Raw genomic sequence first — 18,233 nt, 5'->3', positions numbered from 1 at the left:
TTTTAAAGAGATTGAGCAATCAATTTCAAATATCTTGTAGAATGGGAACTTTTTTATATATATTAACTGTATGTGTATGCAATTGCTGAATCGTTGTTATTGGCTTCTGGGAAGTTTCGTTGAACATCTTGTACACTTCCTCCGTAAACACAGCAATTCGCCATATACGGGATTTCCTCTTTGTACACCAAACCCGCGGTGTGATGTTCACAAATCACCATTTGAGGATCAGTAGCACCCAACGTTTTTCTAAACCAATCAGATGCATAGGTTGGGTTTGTAGCGTTAACAGGCAGCCAATCGTAGAACGAAGTTGCGTTGGGAGGGCGGGTCGATGTTTAGTTCAGGAAGACGGAATGAAGTGAGGTGGGGATGAGAAATCATCAGTTAGCTCGTTGCTAGCTGCCTGAAGCCGACTCCTGGGGCGTTATGAGCATAGTAGCCGAAATCTGTAGATTATTTTACTTTCGATAGGTGGAACGATGGCCCTCTGACATCAAGAATGGACATAAGTTAACAATGACGGGGGAGAAAAAGAAGAAAAAGCGGCTGAACCGCAGCATTCTTCTTGCAAAGAAAATTATAATAAAAGATGGAGGAAGTGTGAGTTAAATATTTATTTATCTTCGTTAACTTAGCTTGCCACTGAGCCAGACTGGCTCTCAGTCGCTGAAGTTAGCAACCTTGTTTATTTGATGAAAACGTAGCATTCAAAGCCATATTTGTCCGTGGTTTTCCGTGGTCGATTGTTTGCTCCAGTGGATAATGTTAACCGTTAGCTGTGTCCGCCTCGCTAACTGGCTAACACAGCTAGCTATGAACTAGTATTAGCTATCGCGAATGTTAGCGGCCTGCGTTTGTAGTCGTTTACACGTCAGCTCAGGTAACGCTAGCTGGCTAATGTCAGCGTTAGCTTTGTTTTTCTTCATCTTTCCACAGTAATTCAGTTGCCCTGCAATATTAGCTTACCTAGCTTAATCCAGCACTTAATGTTAACGTTACCTCACGTTTGTTCAAAGCTTGTTGAAATTACTCGTGTCAGTGCATCATTAAGAGGCACCAACTGGCGCTAGGTTAACATTAGCTCACTAGCATATGTGTGTAAGTGGGGTTATTTTTACCCTGCTGCAACATACAGTTAATATATTTAGCTAGCTTTTAGCTACCTTTTGTACTACTTAGCTAATTGTTTAAGAGACAAAGTAAGGTACCTTGTCAGACAACGTAAGAGATCCCTAGACAACAATGTGGTTTATAAACGGGCCAGGGCAAGACATTTCGCCCCTGGGTTTGGTAGCGTTGGTTGAAAATAAGAAAATACAGCAGTAAAGTCAACATTCCAGGAAGGCTACTACTACCGAGGCTAACATCAGCTGTGTAACGTAACATAGCTTTTAGGATATTAAAAGCTGTTAGAATAGACACTGTATGGTGTTAACGATTGGGTAAATATCCGACTGGGTTTGTTTCTGATACATTCTCACTCCCTTCTATCGGTCAATGACACCTGGAGTCCAGGCATGATGAACCCGTCAAGTGATACGATGGTCTTAACCGGAAGCATCAAACTTCCTCACTAAGCAGATCAAATTGTTAACTAACTACCATATCAGTAATTCTAGTTAACTGGATTACTAAGATGGTGTAAGTGATGATTGTCCCAAATTAGGCTACTGCCAAAGAGTGAGTATAGCAGGATTGTTATAAATACTGTGAAGCATCAGTTATGTAATCAGTTGGACAGCTATGCCAAACATGCTGGATATTTATATGAAGACACACAGTTGTAATCATAATGAAGAAAACCAGAAACTGTTGTTTTCCCTCAGTAACGGCCCTGGCATCCTAATGGCCGCTGTACATGTTTTTAAACACCTGACATGATGTTTCTCTACTCCAATGCAGTCTTAAGTTCAGATGATTGTTGTTGCCTTACTGTATTACCACAGCTAGGTCTGACCACTCAGCCATTAAGATTTCACTCTCCACATCCAGCCCTTGATCCAGCCAGAGCATCTAATCAGCTTAGACACTCACAAGTCAGTAGCAAAATGTGAGCTGTAGCTGGTTGTTATTTCAATGGAGAGGAAGTTGCGACATCCATATAATGAGACAGTTACAGATTGTTCCTCATTTTCTCAGTTGAGCAGGTGGTGTGATCATAGTTTCCTCTGATTCGCTTCTTGCACCCCAGTCAGTCACTCCCAGACCTGTAGACTGGTTTTCTATGATGCTGTCAGTCTCTCCACGTGGGGAAATGACAAACCACTCGAGGGACTAACTAGCAGCAAGTGTCTTTGTTAAGTTGGCCCTGCCCTACTTTGCAGTCTCCGCAATTATCACACCTCACGACGTTTCCTGCCAAAGCTCAGCATCCATCCTCATGCCATTATACTTTCTCTTCACCTTACAGACTTTGATAGATTTTACTGTGCTGTAATGAAGTGACTTCTTCTTCCAGGGATGGGTTTTATGCAAATTGAAAGGATGCCTATTTGTATTTTAGTCATTACAGATATAGGTCTGTATTTAGAGTGACACAGTAAACTATAGCACAGAGTATTTACCTGTTATATTAAACATGGTTGTGAGAATAAAATGAAGATACACTTCACTTAAATACTCAAGCATTTTGTTAATAATTGATTTTAAAAATCAAATGAAATATTGCTCCCCGTGAACAGGCAACACAATCACTGATGACACTGTGAATGTGAAATTCAATGAATCCTCTTCTCTTGCTTTAGTCTCTGCATTTACTTGTACTCAACAAAATTAATTTGTAATCAGAGTAAGGCAATATAACTAATACCGCAGATGTCATGTAAACAGCTTAACTGTGTTGCCTCGCTCACATTAATTGCGTAATTAGAGAGTAAGTATGACTGGAGTAATAGAGCCACGGTGTTTGCCTGCTTTCAAATTAGCCATGACATGTACGCAGCTTAGTGGTTTTGTTTTGGGATTTGCAATTTTGATACTGTGCAGGCACAGCAAAGCTCATGTTGTAGACTAGATACAAAGCTGTGTGCTTGAGAAAAAATAGCAGACTAGTTTGTGGCAGTGCAAAAATAAAACGGCTTCATTTTGGCAGCTGATGTACAGTGTATAGTTATATTCAGTTCTAGTTTGGTGATGAGGTTGTGTAGAAGTTTATCAGTGTAGAAAATTATACCGTTCTCATGATGTTATTATTTCCTAACTGCAGCCTGATATGATTGGTGGCTTCTTTAGTTCGTCATTGAGCACTGTGTTGGCTAAGTCAAAATGTCTTCTGTTGAACAGCCTACACTTGGGTATGAGAATTGAGATGAGATTACCCAACTGCAGGCTATGCAGCAGGATCAGGTTATGTAGAGTCTTCGTATCATTTGATGGACGTTGGCTTGAAATAGATTCCAGTTTACAGTCGATCTGTTAATGTGTTACCATTAACATGCACTTTGCATGCTTAACTGTTTGTTGCTTCTTAGATAGTCACCTTTCTGTTTGTATGTCTCCCTCTGTCTCCATCCAGCCTCAGGGAATCGGTGAGCCAAGTGTTTACCATGCTGTGGTGGTCATCTTCCTGGAGTTTTTTGCATGGGGTCTCCTCACCACCCCGATGCTCACGGTAAGCCTGGATGCATACACACACTCATGTTAGGATTGGGTGATTGGATGAGTATACTGGTGAATGGCTGGGTCCGTTTTTGGGGGGGCTCTTTGTGATTTTGATATTTGTCCTTTTATTTTGCTAATTCATTTGCTAATGGAGTCTGCCTCCATGAACAAGTGAGAGCCACTGCTCAGACAGAGTTGAGAGAGCTAAGCCAGTAGCTCAGAGAGGCACTGGTGGAAAACGGCTTGTACATCCAGATATTTTCACATTCAACTCAATGAATTAAGGGTTTATTTTGATTAAACCAGAACTGGTGATTGTTGGAATAGTGGAAGGACCAACCAAGACAACTTTAGTGAGTTTCTTTCAGTTTCATGTTGAGTTTGAATGAAGTGTTTTACGATGAGTTAACAAGGCAGCTAAGCTTGTCTTTTCTTGTCTGGTAAAAGAAAGAAACTTGAATTAAGAAGGTGTTTGGTTGTATTTCTCACACACTTGCACCAATATAGTAGCAATCTCTGAATGTTGAGCTGCTGGTTTGGAAAAATTTTAACATATCACCCAACCCTAATGCACAAGACACACTGTTATGTAAACTGACATGACGGTTTGTAATGTATTCATACGCCTACACCTCTGTTCTCTGGAAATGTAGCCAAAGAGTGGCATTTCCCATTGACTGGAATCACACAAGGCCCATCAGTGTCTATGAACGATTGAATTCCTAATCAAATGAGCGAGGCCCTGTCTGACGCAGTTTTGTTTTTTGTGCGTATGTGTTGGCAGATGTTATGCCAAGCGCTAATGGACTGAGAAATATGAAAAGGGCACCAAACAATCGTATTGTCTAAGCACCAGGTCTTTGTTGAAAAGGCTTATCAGGGGGTCACTGGTTCGTGTTGTCAGGCCAGAGCACAGATGGCTGCCAGGCAAACACCACACATTCACCTCAGTGCACTGCACAGTAGTGTATGCGCTACAAGCAACCCGAATAGCATTTTTAGAGGATGTTCTTTCCAATATGTAACCTGTGCTCCTGAAAAATGTTGGCAAATCATTGGCCAGTAATTAAAAATAAAACTGAGATGGTAGTTTCCTCAAAAACAGATCTAATTTGTAAGGAAAGTGCGAAGATGACTCATAATGATGGAGTGTTTCATTTCATACCAGCAGGGATTGTGTATTAATAGTTTTCCTTTTTCTGACATGACATTTTTCTGCCAAGCTCTGCATTTATTGAATTCCTGTCCAGTTTGTTAACCCACATGTTTTTCCTCTACCAAGGTGAATTTCGTTTCGTAGAAACTGGTATCTCAAACAAATGATGAGCAAACATCTGTGAGCCACATGATGTGAACCAGACCGGCTTATGCAACGCATGCTTTCCAGCAGTCTGTTGTTTGAAGAGGTTGTTGTATGTGTAACTGTGGAGCATTAATTACTTGGGGTTTGTTGCCCTCAAGATCCCTGGGCGGAGGCAGGATTTGCATTTTGGACTAATCAGAGGGCGCTTGAAGATGAGAGGGACTGCTTCACTGCTCCCAATGAGCGCGCTGCTTCATTAGTATCCAGCAGCAACAGTCTTCACTGAGCATTCACAGCCTGTGTGTGTTGGGTAACTGACTCCCAGAGGAAGAGAGGGGATTCTTAGCCATGCCGTTAGCTTTCCCTCTGTACCCCTAAACAATAACCACATCCTGTTGTTCAGCCTCTGTCAAGCGTCACATGCCCTGAAGTAAACCAAGGTTTTATGTTCCCACATCAGTGTCAGTGACATCTCCACTCCATACTTGCCGCACACGGATATCATGGACTTTGATCTGAACAGCTCATGGATTTTAACTATGTGAACACTCCTTTCACCTATGTTCCCACAGAGGTTTTAGGATTACAGTGTCTGGCTGCATGTATCCTGACATGTTTTACTGTGGTTGTTTTTATTTGTGGGACAGCAGCTGTAAACTAAGCATGTTCAAAAAAGTTCTACTCACTTTTTATGATTTCATATTTTTTATGGAAATGAGTATCTGGCTGACAAATAACAAATTAAGAAAATGCGGAACATTTTCTACAATTCAAGTCAAATTTAAAGGATTTTGCAGCCTTGGCGGGGGTATGCACTCTGTGGGCACTTCCTAGTTTACAATGATAGTTTGATAACCAAGTTGTTTTGCAGAAAAATGATTAATCACCTAAAAACCATCAAATGGATGTCACTGAAAGTCAAATATTGTAACATGTCATAGAGTTTTGACAAAGAGGTGAGATTCCTTTGCTCCTTGACATCACACAGCTCTCATTGCTAAGTTCTTCCATCAGAACGAGCCTGTGAAGCTCTGTCTCTGTGGCCGTACTCAGACTGACTGTTCACCCTCAACAGAGAAGAGGGCAATGAGCAGTTTGTAACATGTAAAAGTGCTCTATCATTCAGTGTAGCAATCACCATGAATGTCGTTTACATCCATGACAGCAGCGAAATGATGATTCAGACCAAAACTTTGTACAACTGTTTAAGTCACTCGACTGCTCGCACAGCTGACTCTGTGAGTGCATCTGTCAGGAATGAATTAAACTCTCCTGATGAATTTCTGTCTTTTTGATGTGTTCGAGCTGAGTGTGGATGACTTGTAGTCCCAGAACATAAAACCTGTTCGAGACAACTGTGGAAAGACAGTGACTGGGCTGAAAATGTGTTTCGAATCCAAACTCACATCTGACTGTACAGACCAAAAGGGTTGGCTGTTGCTTTTATGAGTGCTCACTTGAGGAATGTTTATCTCCAGTGCGAGCTTGGCTTTTAACTCCAGCACCAGACTGATTACAGGTGTGAGCGTACTGGAGACCAGTACAGGCACAGTTCAGTTCAAAGATTTGGTACTTTTGGATCAAAATTTTTTGAATGTCAGTACATTGGAACAGTTTACCGGATAAAGTGAGAATCTATTACAAAACAGGTGTAAAAACATTTATTTAATGGAGTGGAAATTACATATTTTAGTAAATCTGTACAATTTTGTATTTGTCCAATGGCGTCACGCTGGTTTTTCTCTTTAGCTGTAGTGAAACCCTGCAAAGCACATAAACCACTGCAGGTCATCGTTGCAGACTACGTAGATTAAGTGGTTTCATGTGCTGTTATCTGTGTTTGTTTTCCAGGTATTACACCAGACATTCCCCCAACACACATTCCTGATGAATGGGCTTATCCATGGTGTCAAGGTGAGACTTCAGTACACACAAACAGAATAACTCAGTCCAATATTCTCTCTCTCATGATGGCAGTTCAACAGTGACACGCGGAAGTTGACCGAAACACAGTCCTGCTTGTATGTGAGCAAGTTATCTCTTTTTATTGGCAATATCTCAATAGCAAAATTTGTGTTGTCTGATAGGCAGTGACTGTAACTGAATGATAGGGAGTTGATTTGTAAGAAATAAGCAATAATCTAATTTTTTGCCCCCTTTGTATTAAATGTACGTATTTCTTGGTCACATGAAGCTGTGCAGTAAGGCATGCCTGCACTATGTACCACTGCTGCTGTTATGTCACATCCTTCCACTGCGCTCCACGTTTGTCTTGAGATGTACGATTTTCTGTGCATGTGTGCTCTTGTTCAGCGAGGCACTGCTTGACACTAATTCAGTGACACGTTAACACCTTCAAGCTGTCCAGTAACCATTGCTGGTTCCCCAGCCAGCCACAGAATATATTATGTTATTTTTACGAGCAAGATAAGACCGTTTTATAGATTTCTGTGCTCTCTGGCCTTCATCGTATGTCAGTCTGTATGTCCCCAGTGATTTCACTTCAAACCAGACCTCACTCCAGCAGGCCTCAGGTGCTTTGTTATTGTTTTCTCTGGCTTCATGTCTTTACTCGGAGTGGGAAAAGCTTTTCTTGCCAGTCTGCCAGCTACAAGAGCTCGATGATACCAGACTTCACAGTCCATAATTAGGCACCAAGATTGCCCAAACAATAGAAATAATTCTAATATCTTTTAATAATAGAGATATTGGTTGCTTTTGTGTTAGTGTGGCTATAGACAAAAAGCTAAAATGTGTGCCTGGTGTTAATTTTCCACTTGCTTTAGTCAAAAATGCAGTTTCATGCATAGATTAAAGTCACGTTTTGTACATTGCCCTCTTCCATGCCTGTGAGTCTGAGTGGTAACTTCACTCCAGTTATCCATTCAGAGCACTTTTCTGATACACCCACCACCCTGTCCGTCCCTGTCCACCCCGTTTCTCTCCATCCTCTGCAGGGCCTTTTATCATTTCTCAGTGCTCCCCTGATTGGAGCGCTGTCAGACGTATGGGGACGCAAGTCCTTCTTGCTGCTTACGGTCTTCTTCACGTGTGCGCCCATTCCACTGATGAAGATCAGCCCATGGTGAGTGCAAAGCACAGACAACTACGCAGTCAGCTATTCAGTCTTGTTTTGCTGAAACACTACACAATTTAACACAGCTGCAGAATAAACTTCAGATCTAAAATGAACTACTGACAGTATAACTTTCACAAAGGTGAACAATGTGAAAAGATTGAATTTTAGTCATTTTATTTTGTCCGAGTGGACAAACCAAACGCTCTCCGTCTTTCAGGTGGTACTTCGCAGTCATCTCCATGTCTGGCGTCTTTGCCGTCACCTTCTCTGTGATCTTTGCCTACGTGGCAGATATCACGCAGGAGCATGAGAGGAGCACAGCCTATGGTTTGGTAAGGAGATGGTTGACCAAAATATGTGTCTTTAAACACCTCCACAATGATTGTATAATCCAAAGAAGTATTTATCTGTGAAGAGTCACGCCTGTCTTCAAGTTCTCAGTATCAGTCACGTCTGTCTTGCTCACCTCAGCTCTGCTTCCCCCTCCAGGTATCAGCTACCTTTGCTGCCAGCCTGGTTACCAGCCCGGCCATTGGAGCCTACCTGTCTGTGGCCTACGGTGACACGTTGGTGGTGATCCTGGCCACAGCCATCGCCCTGCTCGACATCTGCTTCATCCTGGTGGCCGTACCAGAGTCGCTGCCGGAGAAGATGAGGCCAGCGTCGTGGGGAGCACCCATCTCCTGGGAGCAGGCAGACCCCTTCGCTGTGAGTAACAGATGGCTCATTGTTATAAAGGCATGTTTGTCTAGATAATGATTTAAGGTTAAGCCACTATATAAATATATAGAAATTCCACAGTTAATCTAAAGCTAATAGTCAGCAGTCTGAGAGTGACAGCCCCAGTGAAGTTACAGCCTTTTTAGGACAAATGTCCCCTTTCTTGTTGCTGTCTCTCCACTGCAGCTCAGCACAGAAACACTGCCCCAAAAAACAAAAGGAGGAAATTTTGTACTAAAAAAGAAACTGACTTTAAAAACTGTTCGTGATACTCAGTTGATTTGATGAACTCACAAAACAAAGAGTGAGGATACATTTAGTGTTAAGAAGGAATGATTACAGCAAGCAAAACCTGTTTCAATGTACATATTGGTGTATAGATATTCTTTTAAGACAGTTAAAAAAAAAAAGTCAACCTGACCTTCGAATGCAAAGTTCATATCCGCACCACCCATGGTGTTTTGACTATATGCTTTTTAAAGCTCTAGTTTTCTCACATAATATCATCGACATGACAGTTAGAATATCCGTGGTGATAATGGACACTGGGCAGCAGAGGTGCTGCTGACGTTGCTCATGTTTTAAATCATGCAGCTATTCAACAAGTTAAATAGTTTCTTGATGTTTTCTTGGCCAGTCTCTGCGTAAGGTGGGCCAGGACTCCACGGTGCTCCTCATCTGTATCACAGTGTTTCTCTCCTACCTCCCCGAGGCTGGCCAGTACTCCAGTTTCTTCCTCTATCTCAGACAGGTAACACTCTGCTCTCCCTGCTTACACATTTGCAGAAAGGCCACAAAAATGACTGGATTATACACACAAATATTGTTTAGACACATCGTGTACGCACCTACATAACAGCACCTACTCATCCCAGTGTGACGCTGGGTTGTTATTTACGGATTTAATTTCTTTCTCTGTGGTAGGTTAAGTTGCAGTTTGCTAAGAAGGCCAATTTGCTATTAATAGTGAGAGTGCATGTACGATATGACGGCATCATACTTCGGCTAAAAGTACGACTGCAAAGCTCAGGGAAATGTGCCCAACACACATTTTAACCTACATTGCTTTAAGATGGGATCAGCAGGTCTGCTGTGCAGCCTGTTTCAGTGTGTCTCAGCAAAATGCTAACGCAGGAAAGCTAATGTATTTTAAAGCACCAGTAGACAGAAATGGACAGCTTTAGTTGTGATGCAATGCCACAGTAGCATCTGGAAGCAGCTGCCAGCTTTGACATGAACTGGCAAGATTTGAGATCTTTTTCTAAACTGCTCGAAAAAGGACCGTTTAGTTTGTGTAAACAGTGTCAGATGAACCAGTCGAGCAAGTCTGACACACTCAGTGTCACACTTATCTGTGACCATCTTGAAAAAGACAGCAAAGTAGGTCTGCAGCGTGAGGGCCAACAGAGCTATACACAACTTCCTCCTTCTCTCCTTTATGCAGAAGTTTCTTTATCGTATATCTTTCCCACATTCATTGTCATGAATTATACACACCTCGCACCAGCTGCTTACTCCTGATGCTGCATATTTGACCTAAATACACCAGAGAAAACAAGTTGAAAGAGAGGCACTTTCTGTTGTTTAAAGGTACAGTAGTAAACAGCATGTGTTTACAAAAGGCCACAAACAAACAGATGTCCTCTGTGGTGTTAGGTGAAAAACGGGTGGGGGTCTTTGTTTGAGATTTGTGCTCGTCTCTGACTGTGCTTGTCTTGTCCTAACCTGTGTTATCTGAATGCTCTCTCACCCTCAGGTCATAGGCTTCTCTTCAGAGACAGTGGCTGCCTTCATTGCTGTTGTTGGGATCCTGTCAATACTAGCTCAGGTACTGAAGAATCTGTATCTGTACAGCACACCATACCCTCCGTCCTTAGATCCAAAAATGCCCCCAAACCCCAAATTTTTCAGTTTATTGTCAGAGAAGACAGAGAAAAGCAGCAGTTCTTCACATTTTGAACATTTACTTCAGATATTACTGCAGATACATTTTCTCTCCGTCAGTTAATCAGCTGATCATTTCAGCTCTACGTCAGTCAAAGCTCGAGAGTGATGTGAAAAACTATTTGCTTCATGACTTTATGTCTTGTGTGACCTCCGTGCTGTGTCTGTACAGACGGTGGTGTTGGGGATCCTGATGCGTTCCATAGGGAATAAGAACACGATCCTGCTCGGGCTCGGCTTCCAGATCCTCCAGCTGGCGTGGTACGGCTTCGGCTCGCAGCCCTGGTCAGTAACCTCCACCCTACACACACAGACACACACACACACACACACACACACACACACACACACACACACACATTCTACTACATTCATTCAAAGGACCAAGAATAAGAACCAGAGATTCATTAAGAAATTCCATGTTCACTTCCCCTTATTGATTCTTGAAAGAAGGCTTCGGACCATCCGTGTTTCCATCTGTATCACTTGTTATGCATGTATCCATGGAGCTCAGTGGGCAAGCTTCACAAAAGATAGTTGTGATACGGTGAAATGTAATCACTCAGTGAATTTAATTCATGCAAGGAAGGAAGATGACTAAGCATTTCCTGTAGCATGGTGAAAAACCACAGTTGAAGTCATAATGCCTGTGAATCAGTTAATGGGGCCTCATTCAGCCACAGTGAAATGACAGATATTTAACTTGTATGACAAGATGGAAATAATTTTTATTTTTCCTTTTCATTTGACCTTTCAAATATAACACAAAATACTTACGTGGAGGTCAATTCACCTGACAATAGGCTTTCATTGTACTTTGGTTTGCTTTTACTAATCAAATGATATTCCAAGAACCTGAAACACAGTCAAATAACCAGAATCAATAAAGCCTAATCAACCCTTTGTGTTTTATGACTAACCCCCCAGTCGACACTGCTCACATACAGGCCCTGAGCCCTTCTTTCTCATTAGAATCTCTTCTTATTGTCTGTTGTTGTAATACCACAACAAGCCACCAGAGGGGAGCAGTGCCCTATGCAATGGCACTGTGACCAGCTCAGAAGTGACACTAACCTGATAACTGAGTCTCTTTAAAGGCTTCCATAAAGTGTTTTAACTTGAAAGATTTCGGTTGACGAATGTAAATGCTAAAATGAGGTCTTGTGAGCAACATATGAGCACGTATTTTACTCTCTTGGACATTTCAATTTGAGACTCGGTGCCTCTCAAAACATGTTTTTAAAAGCAGCAACAGTAGCACAGCTCGCTGTGTTTGCATGTTCATTCACCTGAAACCTGTGAATATGAAGAAAGGGGCTTTTTACCAACAGCCACCAGCCATATACACAGGTCACACTATCAGTTTCATTTCTCTGGAGATGAGATCATAAACAACCGGTTTCTCCTGTTGTTTTTGCCTGGAGGAGGAAGGCAGAGCGAGCATAATATCTATTGATTCTGAAAGAAAACATTCACAACATGTCTCCTTGTTTCTCCTCTCTGCTTTGGTTAGTACCCAGTAAATTAAGTTAAATAAAGGTCAGGTTACCCTGATTATATATTAAGGTAAGAGGCCTTTCCAGGTTCACAAAAGCAGTCAATTGATGATGGAAAACATCCAACTGGTTATCATGGTTATGGTTTTAGTTTTCCATAAAAGAAATAAGAAGTACAGCTGTATGTGAAATTAGCTTTGACATTTTGGACTTTACAGACTCGGTCGCTGTTTGTTGTATAGCTGCGGTTTGCTTACAGACAGTTACAAGGTTCTGACCAGAGTATGGCCTTTAACTGCCCTTCAAGGACAGGTATTTATCTCATTTTTGAAAGGTCAAATAGAATTCTGTTTGTGTCATTAACAAATGTGTGTTGCTGGTCGTAGGATGATGTGGGCTGCCGGGGCTGTTGCTGCCATGTCCAGCATCACTTTCCCTGCCATCAGCGCCATCGTGTCGCGTAACGCAGACCCCGACCAACAAGGTGAGTTTCTCAACCGTTAACACAGGTACACATATCCGCTCATAGCGAAGGTGGTCTCATGTTATCAGGCAGGTATCCAGCTGAAATATCCCTCCATTGATTCAACAATCAATGGAGGGATATCAACAATTCTCACTGGCATCTGGCAGAGATTTTGCTCACATTGTTCTGTGTATGTCTATAGGTGTTGTCCAGGGGATGATTACTGGAATCCGGGGGCTCTGTAACGGTTTGGGCCCTGCTCTCTACGGTTTTGTCTTTTACTTGTTCCACGTGGAGCTGTCCGACCAGGACGGCTCTGAGAAAGGTGCCAAATCCAACATGGCTAACCCCACTGATGAGGTGAGCATGATCAATAATTTGCTTCTTTTTTTTCCACAGCACGAATAATCAGCTGCACATATTTTAGCAGTGTGTGAACTTTTTTTTTTTTTTTTCTGTCGTCTCTTCAGAGTGCCATCATCCCAGGTCCTCCCTTCCTGTTTGGTGCATGCTCGGTGCTGCTGTCTCTGCTGGTGGCCCTGTTTATCCCGGAGCACACGGGGCCCGGCATGAGGCCCGGCGCCTATAAGAAGCACAGCAACGGGGCACAGAGTCACTCCCACAGCCCTCAAGGCAGCGGGGCCGAGGGCAAGGAGCCGCTGCTGGAGGACAGCAGTGTATAACCTCAGCTAAGGGGGGCAGACACCCTCGCTCCAACCAAACACCTCCCCTCCCCCCCGCACACATGGACAGATACACACATTTTACCACATGGACGACACACTGTCACCTCAGGCACACGTCAGGCTCCTGTGCCATGAAGAGGTGTTCGTGTCCACAGCACAAAACGTGGGCACTCCTTCCTTAGCAGCCCTTTTCGTTTCTTTTTTTAAAGCAGGGTATTGTGAGGACTCTCTGAAGACCCTGTGTAAAGAGAGTGTGTTGAGTATTTTTCGGGCTGCGGTGGAAAGGTGTGTGTGTGACTTGGCCGAGCTGGACTCTAATCATTGGTTTCGATAAAGCAGCAACAGAGTGGAGCTTGCCCCCGCCCCCCGTCACGGTGCAGAACAAAACAGAAGTGATTGGTTTAGAGCGTGAGTGCGGTTTATCTCCAGTGTCACTAAATTCCTGTGTGGTTCTTCATATTCCTCTGTAGCCAGTGAAGTGGCAGCTTCGCCTGTTTGTCCAGCGACAGTGTAACAAGCAGTTAGTGGAGCACTTGTCTAACATCTGTTCAGAGGCTTGCCGTCGCGGCCGCAGCTCAGTCAAAGCATCCAAGAAGGGAACACAGTTCTTCCCCTGTCTGCGCGGCGGGGAAGCGCAGCAACTGGATACCTGTGAGGGGAGAGGAGAGGCGCTGCCTCAGCTAGGCCAGGATGGGTCAATCAGTTCAGATATAAAAAGCTTGGCAAGACCACACTTTGTTGAAACAACACACTTCTTACAGAGGGAAGTGTGCAAGAGAGACCACTTTATTAGCTGAAACTGTTTTTCAATGTTTACTTGCCATTCTCTAGATAAGTAGTACAGTTTGGGTTGTATATTTTTCTCTGTTCAAACTGAAGGCTAGTTGTGCTTCAAGTTCTTATTCAAGAAACAAATGTTGCCTCAAAGTGACTTAATATATATATGTATATATATATTAATTACGTAACCTGTATGAAGACCGAGGTCTGAGAAGGCTCTGTAATCTTACGCTATCGCTCCCATCGGAGCCGTTACACACTTTTTATTCCTTTTGTTTTCATGCCCTTCCTGTTGCTTTGTTTCCTGACATTTATCACCATCAGGGTTAAGGCTTACAGAACCGTGGTTTTATTTTGAAAGCCTCTGGACCATTTGGAGCTAGAGCGTCGCTATCAGCATGCCAGTGTTGGCACTGACTTTTTAATACGGAGTCTTTGAATTAATATCATTAGGTTCAACAGGATATCACTCGTGCTGCTGCAGTAGATAATTCAAAGTGTGATGTCATGTGGTGGATGAAGATTTCTACAGTGGTAATCGGATATGAATTATGAAACAGTTTCACTGAATGCTTGACATTTAAGCTTCCGTACAAACGGTTAACAGCCACTGCACATTTCTCAAACTGTAACTGACAACAGATGGTCGGCAGCTCATGGAGCTGACATTAAAACAGGCTTCAGATTCCCCACAAGGGGGAGCTGTTTGGTCACTGTCAGAGCAGTTCTACACATGCCAACTTGCGCCACCTATAGGAAAAAAGGTTCTACAAGTAGTTTAAACTTGTAGATGGAAAAAGATGCCTGTCGCCCCCTATAGGCAAGGAAGGTGAACGCTGCTCCCATTTTAGCACGTTTTTCTGGATAAAAGCTGATGTTTTTGAGTGTTTTTAAGGTTTTACGCTTTCCACAATCTAGCTATGCGAAAGTAAGAATTGGCGCTTAAAGTTCAAGATTAGATTTACAGAGTAATGAAAACATGGAAATAACAGAGCACCCATGGCCTCCAATGTGGCCTCCAGTGGATATTCAGTCTTCTAATAGAAATCTACAAAAGTACCAGGAGGACAGTGGTTGAGGTCAGAGGTTACACGATGACGCTGAGTGGATTGTGAACTGCCGTCATCCCAACATTCGTCAGTAAATATGATCCAGAAATGTAAAACCTTCCATGAGTTTGACTTGCCTGTAGGTGGTGCATATCAGCGCGTCTGTCTGCAGGTGCGAACCGCTGCTGTTACCTTTTTTTGTCAATCGGTGGCGTAGGTTGACCTTGAACTGCGGGTTTATGATTGGATAACTTTGGCTGCGCCTGGTTTTGGTGCTTGGCATCAGTGACACTGTTTGTTCACGTACTGTGTCAGCAGCTGTTAACAGTTCTAAATGCCTCAAGTGCATTTAAATAGCCAAACTACAATAAGGAATAGTAACTAACGGTGGGTTCATGCTGTTTAACATCTACTGTATCTGAAGAGAAATGTACGTCTCATATTTTGTGCCAAATTAATTTTTTTTTTGGTTTGCTTTTTCATAATGTGTGTGTATGTGTGCGCACTTGAGTGATTTGGATATTTTTTTTGTTTTGTTTTCTCTTGTCTTAATTTCTTTGGCTGAAGATTTAAGTTTTAATGCTATTTTTTTTGTAGCTTTTTAAATCTTCGTCCAGTTTTTAGGAATCTTTTCAGCACCGTGGCTGCGTGGTAAATTATCGAATGTCCATCTGTCTGTTTTCAGTCTCGGTCTTCAGTTGATAACAAGCATTTCAACGTGGTGAGTTACATTTGATAAGCTTATTTCTCCCTGATTTATCCGTAGAGCATAACAGAAGTCACTGAATGTCCCCAGCCAAGCTGTACATGTTGACCACACCATACCCTCAACGTTTTGACTTGACCTGTCAGTTTTTATTATTTTTGGGAGGGGGGGGGGACTACTAGACAGGAGGCCATTGCTGTTGCTTTAATCTCTGAATATCATACTGTTGTTTTGTTTTGTTTGTTTTAATTACTCATTTATCGGACCAACGCATTGGTAAACCCATAAATTCAGATCCTACTTAAATTGGTAAGATTCTGCACCAGCCCCATGTGCACTCGTACAGCTTCCAAGCAACGACTGTAAATGTACAAAAATCATCTGTACGTACAGTAAATGTATATATTTATTGCTCAAGGAGACGGCCACCTCTTGGTCTATTTGGTTGTATGGTGCAATTATTATTATATATTTCTCAAGACTTACCTGCTAGCCACTCCTGTTTTTAGTACAATGTGGTTTGTGGCCTGAACCCCCTCTCTGTGTGCCTAAAATTAGCCAAGAAATGAGTATGGCAACATAAGTAAATGGTGGTTATTATGTAAATATGGGAAACTAATGACAAACTATTTATTAAAGGTTTATTGTACAATGAAATGTGTGCGTTTGCCTCTGTGGGTTTTGGGCCGAGCATCGTCTTTATGCCAAAGCTAATTGAGTGATCAGAAGGAGCCTCCGCAAGCAGGCAACCAATAATTCTTTCAGCGTCATGTTTGCAGATCCTAAATTAAATGGCAGCTAAATCCCATTAGATCTCATTACAAACAGTTCGTATTCCTAATACCAGACGTTTGGTTTAATGCTCTAACTTTGGTGGTTGTTTGTTGAGTAATCCAAACCCTTCAGAGTTTGATTGCGCTCCTCTAATGCTTTCCTCCACCTTCACACTCCAGTATATCCTCAGCTGTTATTAATGCACAGACCTAAGCTCATTTACTTTCTGTGGTCTGAGCCTTTCTTTATTAAAGCCACATGGAGACAGTAGCAAAGTCTGGCAGAAATCCTTAACAAGGCCCGACGTTCCTCGAACAAGTGTCTACCAGGCCTGGACGAAGCCACAAAAATTGATTTCAGTGCGATATCAAGTAATTCCAGCTACTGTAATATCATGAAGAGGAGAGAAATGTGTTCAATAATAGTTCTAAATATAATTATCAGCTCATCATTAGACCACAATTAAGTATTTGTTTATACCGTATTTGTATGGTAAATAAATGTTTATTATGCGAGTGCACCAAACTAATAAAGTAATTGATAAGACCACATGTACACAAAAGCATGTTAGAGCATCCATGTGCCCAAAACATGATCAAAGATGGTGAGAAAGATCCTTTTTGGGGGGGATTTGGGACCTATTGACGGATACTTTAGGGATCGATCTGCTTACCATAAGTGTGTACCACATGATCAGACACGTTTGCTTGTACATCAATAGTTTTAACTCCATCCCCTTTTTGAAATGTTGCTTTATTTAGAAACTGTCACCTGTTAATTGGAAAGCTTCCCGGCTGAATCTGAGTGCGAAATCCTTCATTTTTAATTCTAATACATTCATGAAGGATTTATGTCGTGTGTGTATGCTTCCATTAAACCGAGAGGTCTCCAGTTCAATACAGACATCAACAGTTCAATATGAATGTAAATGAGGGCTTTTTTCTATCACAAAATATCCTTCCCATGAATCCCAGCGCATTGCTTCCCTCCTCACATGGTCCTACACCAGATTAACGGTGTTTCACATCACTCTCGCTTTTGCTTTTGAGAGATTTGTTGACCTGAAGACTAAGAAGTGAAGGCTCGTCAGCCGCTGTCACTCCAGTGGCACATTTCCCTCTGCATTTCCAGGATAATCTCTGCATGCCTGAGCACACTGCTGTTTCCTTTTCTCTGCTGCAATATGATGATGTAGGCAAAGTGTCCACATGGAGCAGCAGGTGTTCTGTGGTCTTAACCTCGGATAGAGGAGATAATAATAAGAGTCTTAACTGTAATCCATGCCCATTGTTTCCTGACGAGCCCTCTAACAGCGCTGGGCACTGAGGTGGATTTAATTACGATGGACTCATCAGCACAGTGGGGTTTCTTATGGAGCATCCATAATCACCAACTGCTGAACATACTGGAGCATGTGGCCTTCAGAAATCCAGTGGGTCGTGTCAGAAAGATGACCACCTCGCTACTGTTTTATATCACACTTTGATTAGTTTTTTCTCTACACATGGAGACTTGCAGACACATGTTTGATATATATATATATATATATATATATATATATATGTTTTGTTTTTTTTCTTGTGGCACTAAAAGGAAGGATGAATGCTTTAACTTTGCTGCCTCCAGT

At 42.3% G+C, this 18,233-nt stretch overlaps 1 protein-coding gene across 1 annotated transcript; it reads left to right on the top strand.

Annotated features, from left to right (window-relative positions):
- The first annotated feature begins 385 nt into the window (after positions 1–385).
- Positions 386–16,489, top strand: slc71a1-2 (solute carrier family 71 member 1-2). Its single transcript, XM_076745335.1, has 12 exons — positions 386–603; positions 3,518–3,613; positions 6,758–6,820; positions 7,864–7,991; positions 8,203–8,317; positions 8,475–8,693; positions 9,343–9,456; positions 10,462–10,533; positions 10,822–10,934; positions 12,532–12,629; positions 12,814–12,971; positions 13,082–16,489. Exons 1-12 carry the CDS (start codon positions 520–522, stop codon positions 13,292–13,294), a joined length of 1,473 nt encoding a protein of 490 aa, XP_076601450.1. The 5' UTR covers positions 386–519; the 3' UTR covers positions 13,295–16,489.
- Positions 16,490–18,233: the final 1,744 nt, after the last annotated feature.

The sequence above is a fragment of the Chaetodon auriga genome, chromosome 12 (assembly GCF_051107435.1).
Source record: "Chaetodon auriga isolate fChaAug3 chromosome 12, fChaAug3.hap1, whole genome shotgun sequence".
Lineage (NCBI taxonomy): Eukaryota > Metazoa > Chordata > Actinopteri > Chaetodontiformes > Chaetodontidae > Chaetodon > Chaetodon auriga.
Note: the sequence above shows the minus strand (reverse complement) of the source record. Positions and strands in the feature narration are given on the sequence as shown.

Excerpts from the sequence above, each read along its gene's own strand:
- slc71a1-2 (XM_076745335.1), top strand. The coding sequence starts at position 520 with ATGACGGGGGAGAAAAAGAAGAAAAAGCGGCTGAACCGCAGCATTCTT. Across the intron at positions 6,821-7,863 it reads GGCTTATCCATGGTGTCAAG|GGCCTTTTATCATTTCTCAG; the intron begins GTGAGACTTCAG and ends CATCCTCTGCAG. Across the intron at positions 10,935-12,531 it reads GGCTTCGGCTCGCAGCCCTG|GATGATGTGGGCTGCCGGGG; the intron begins GTCAGTAACCTC and ends TGCTGGTCGTAG.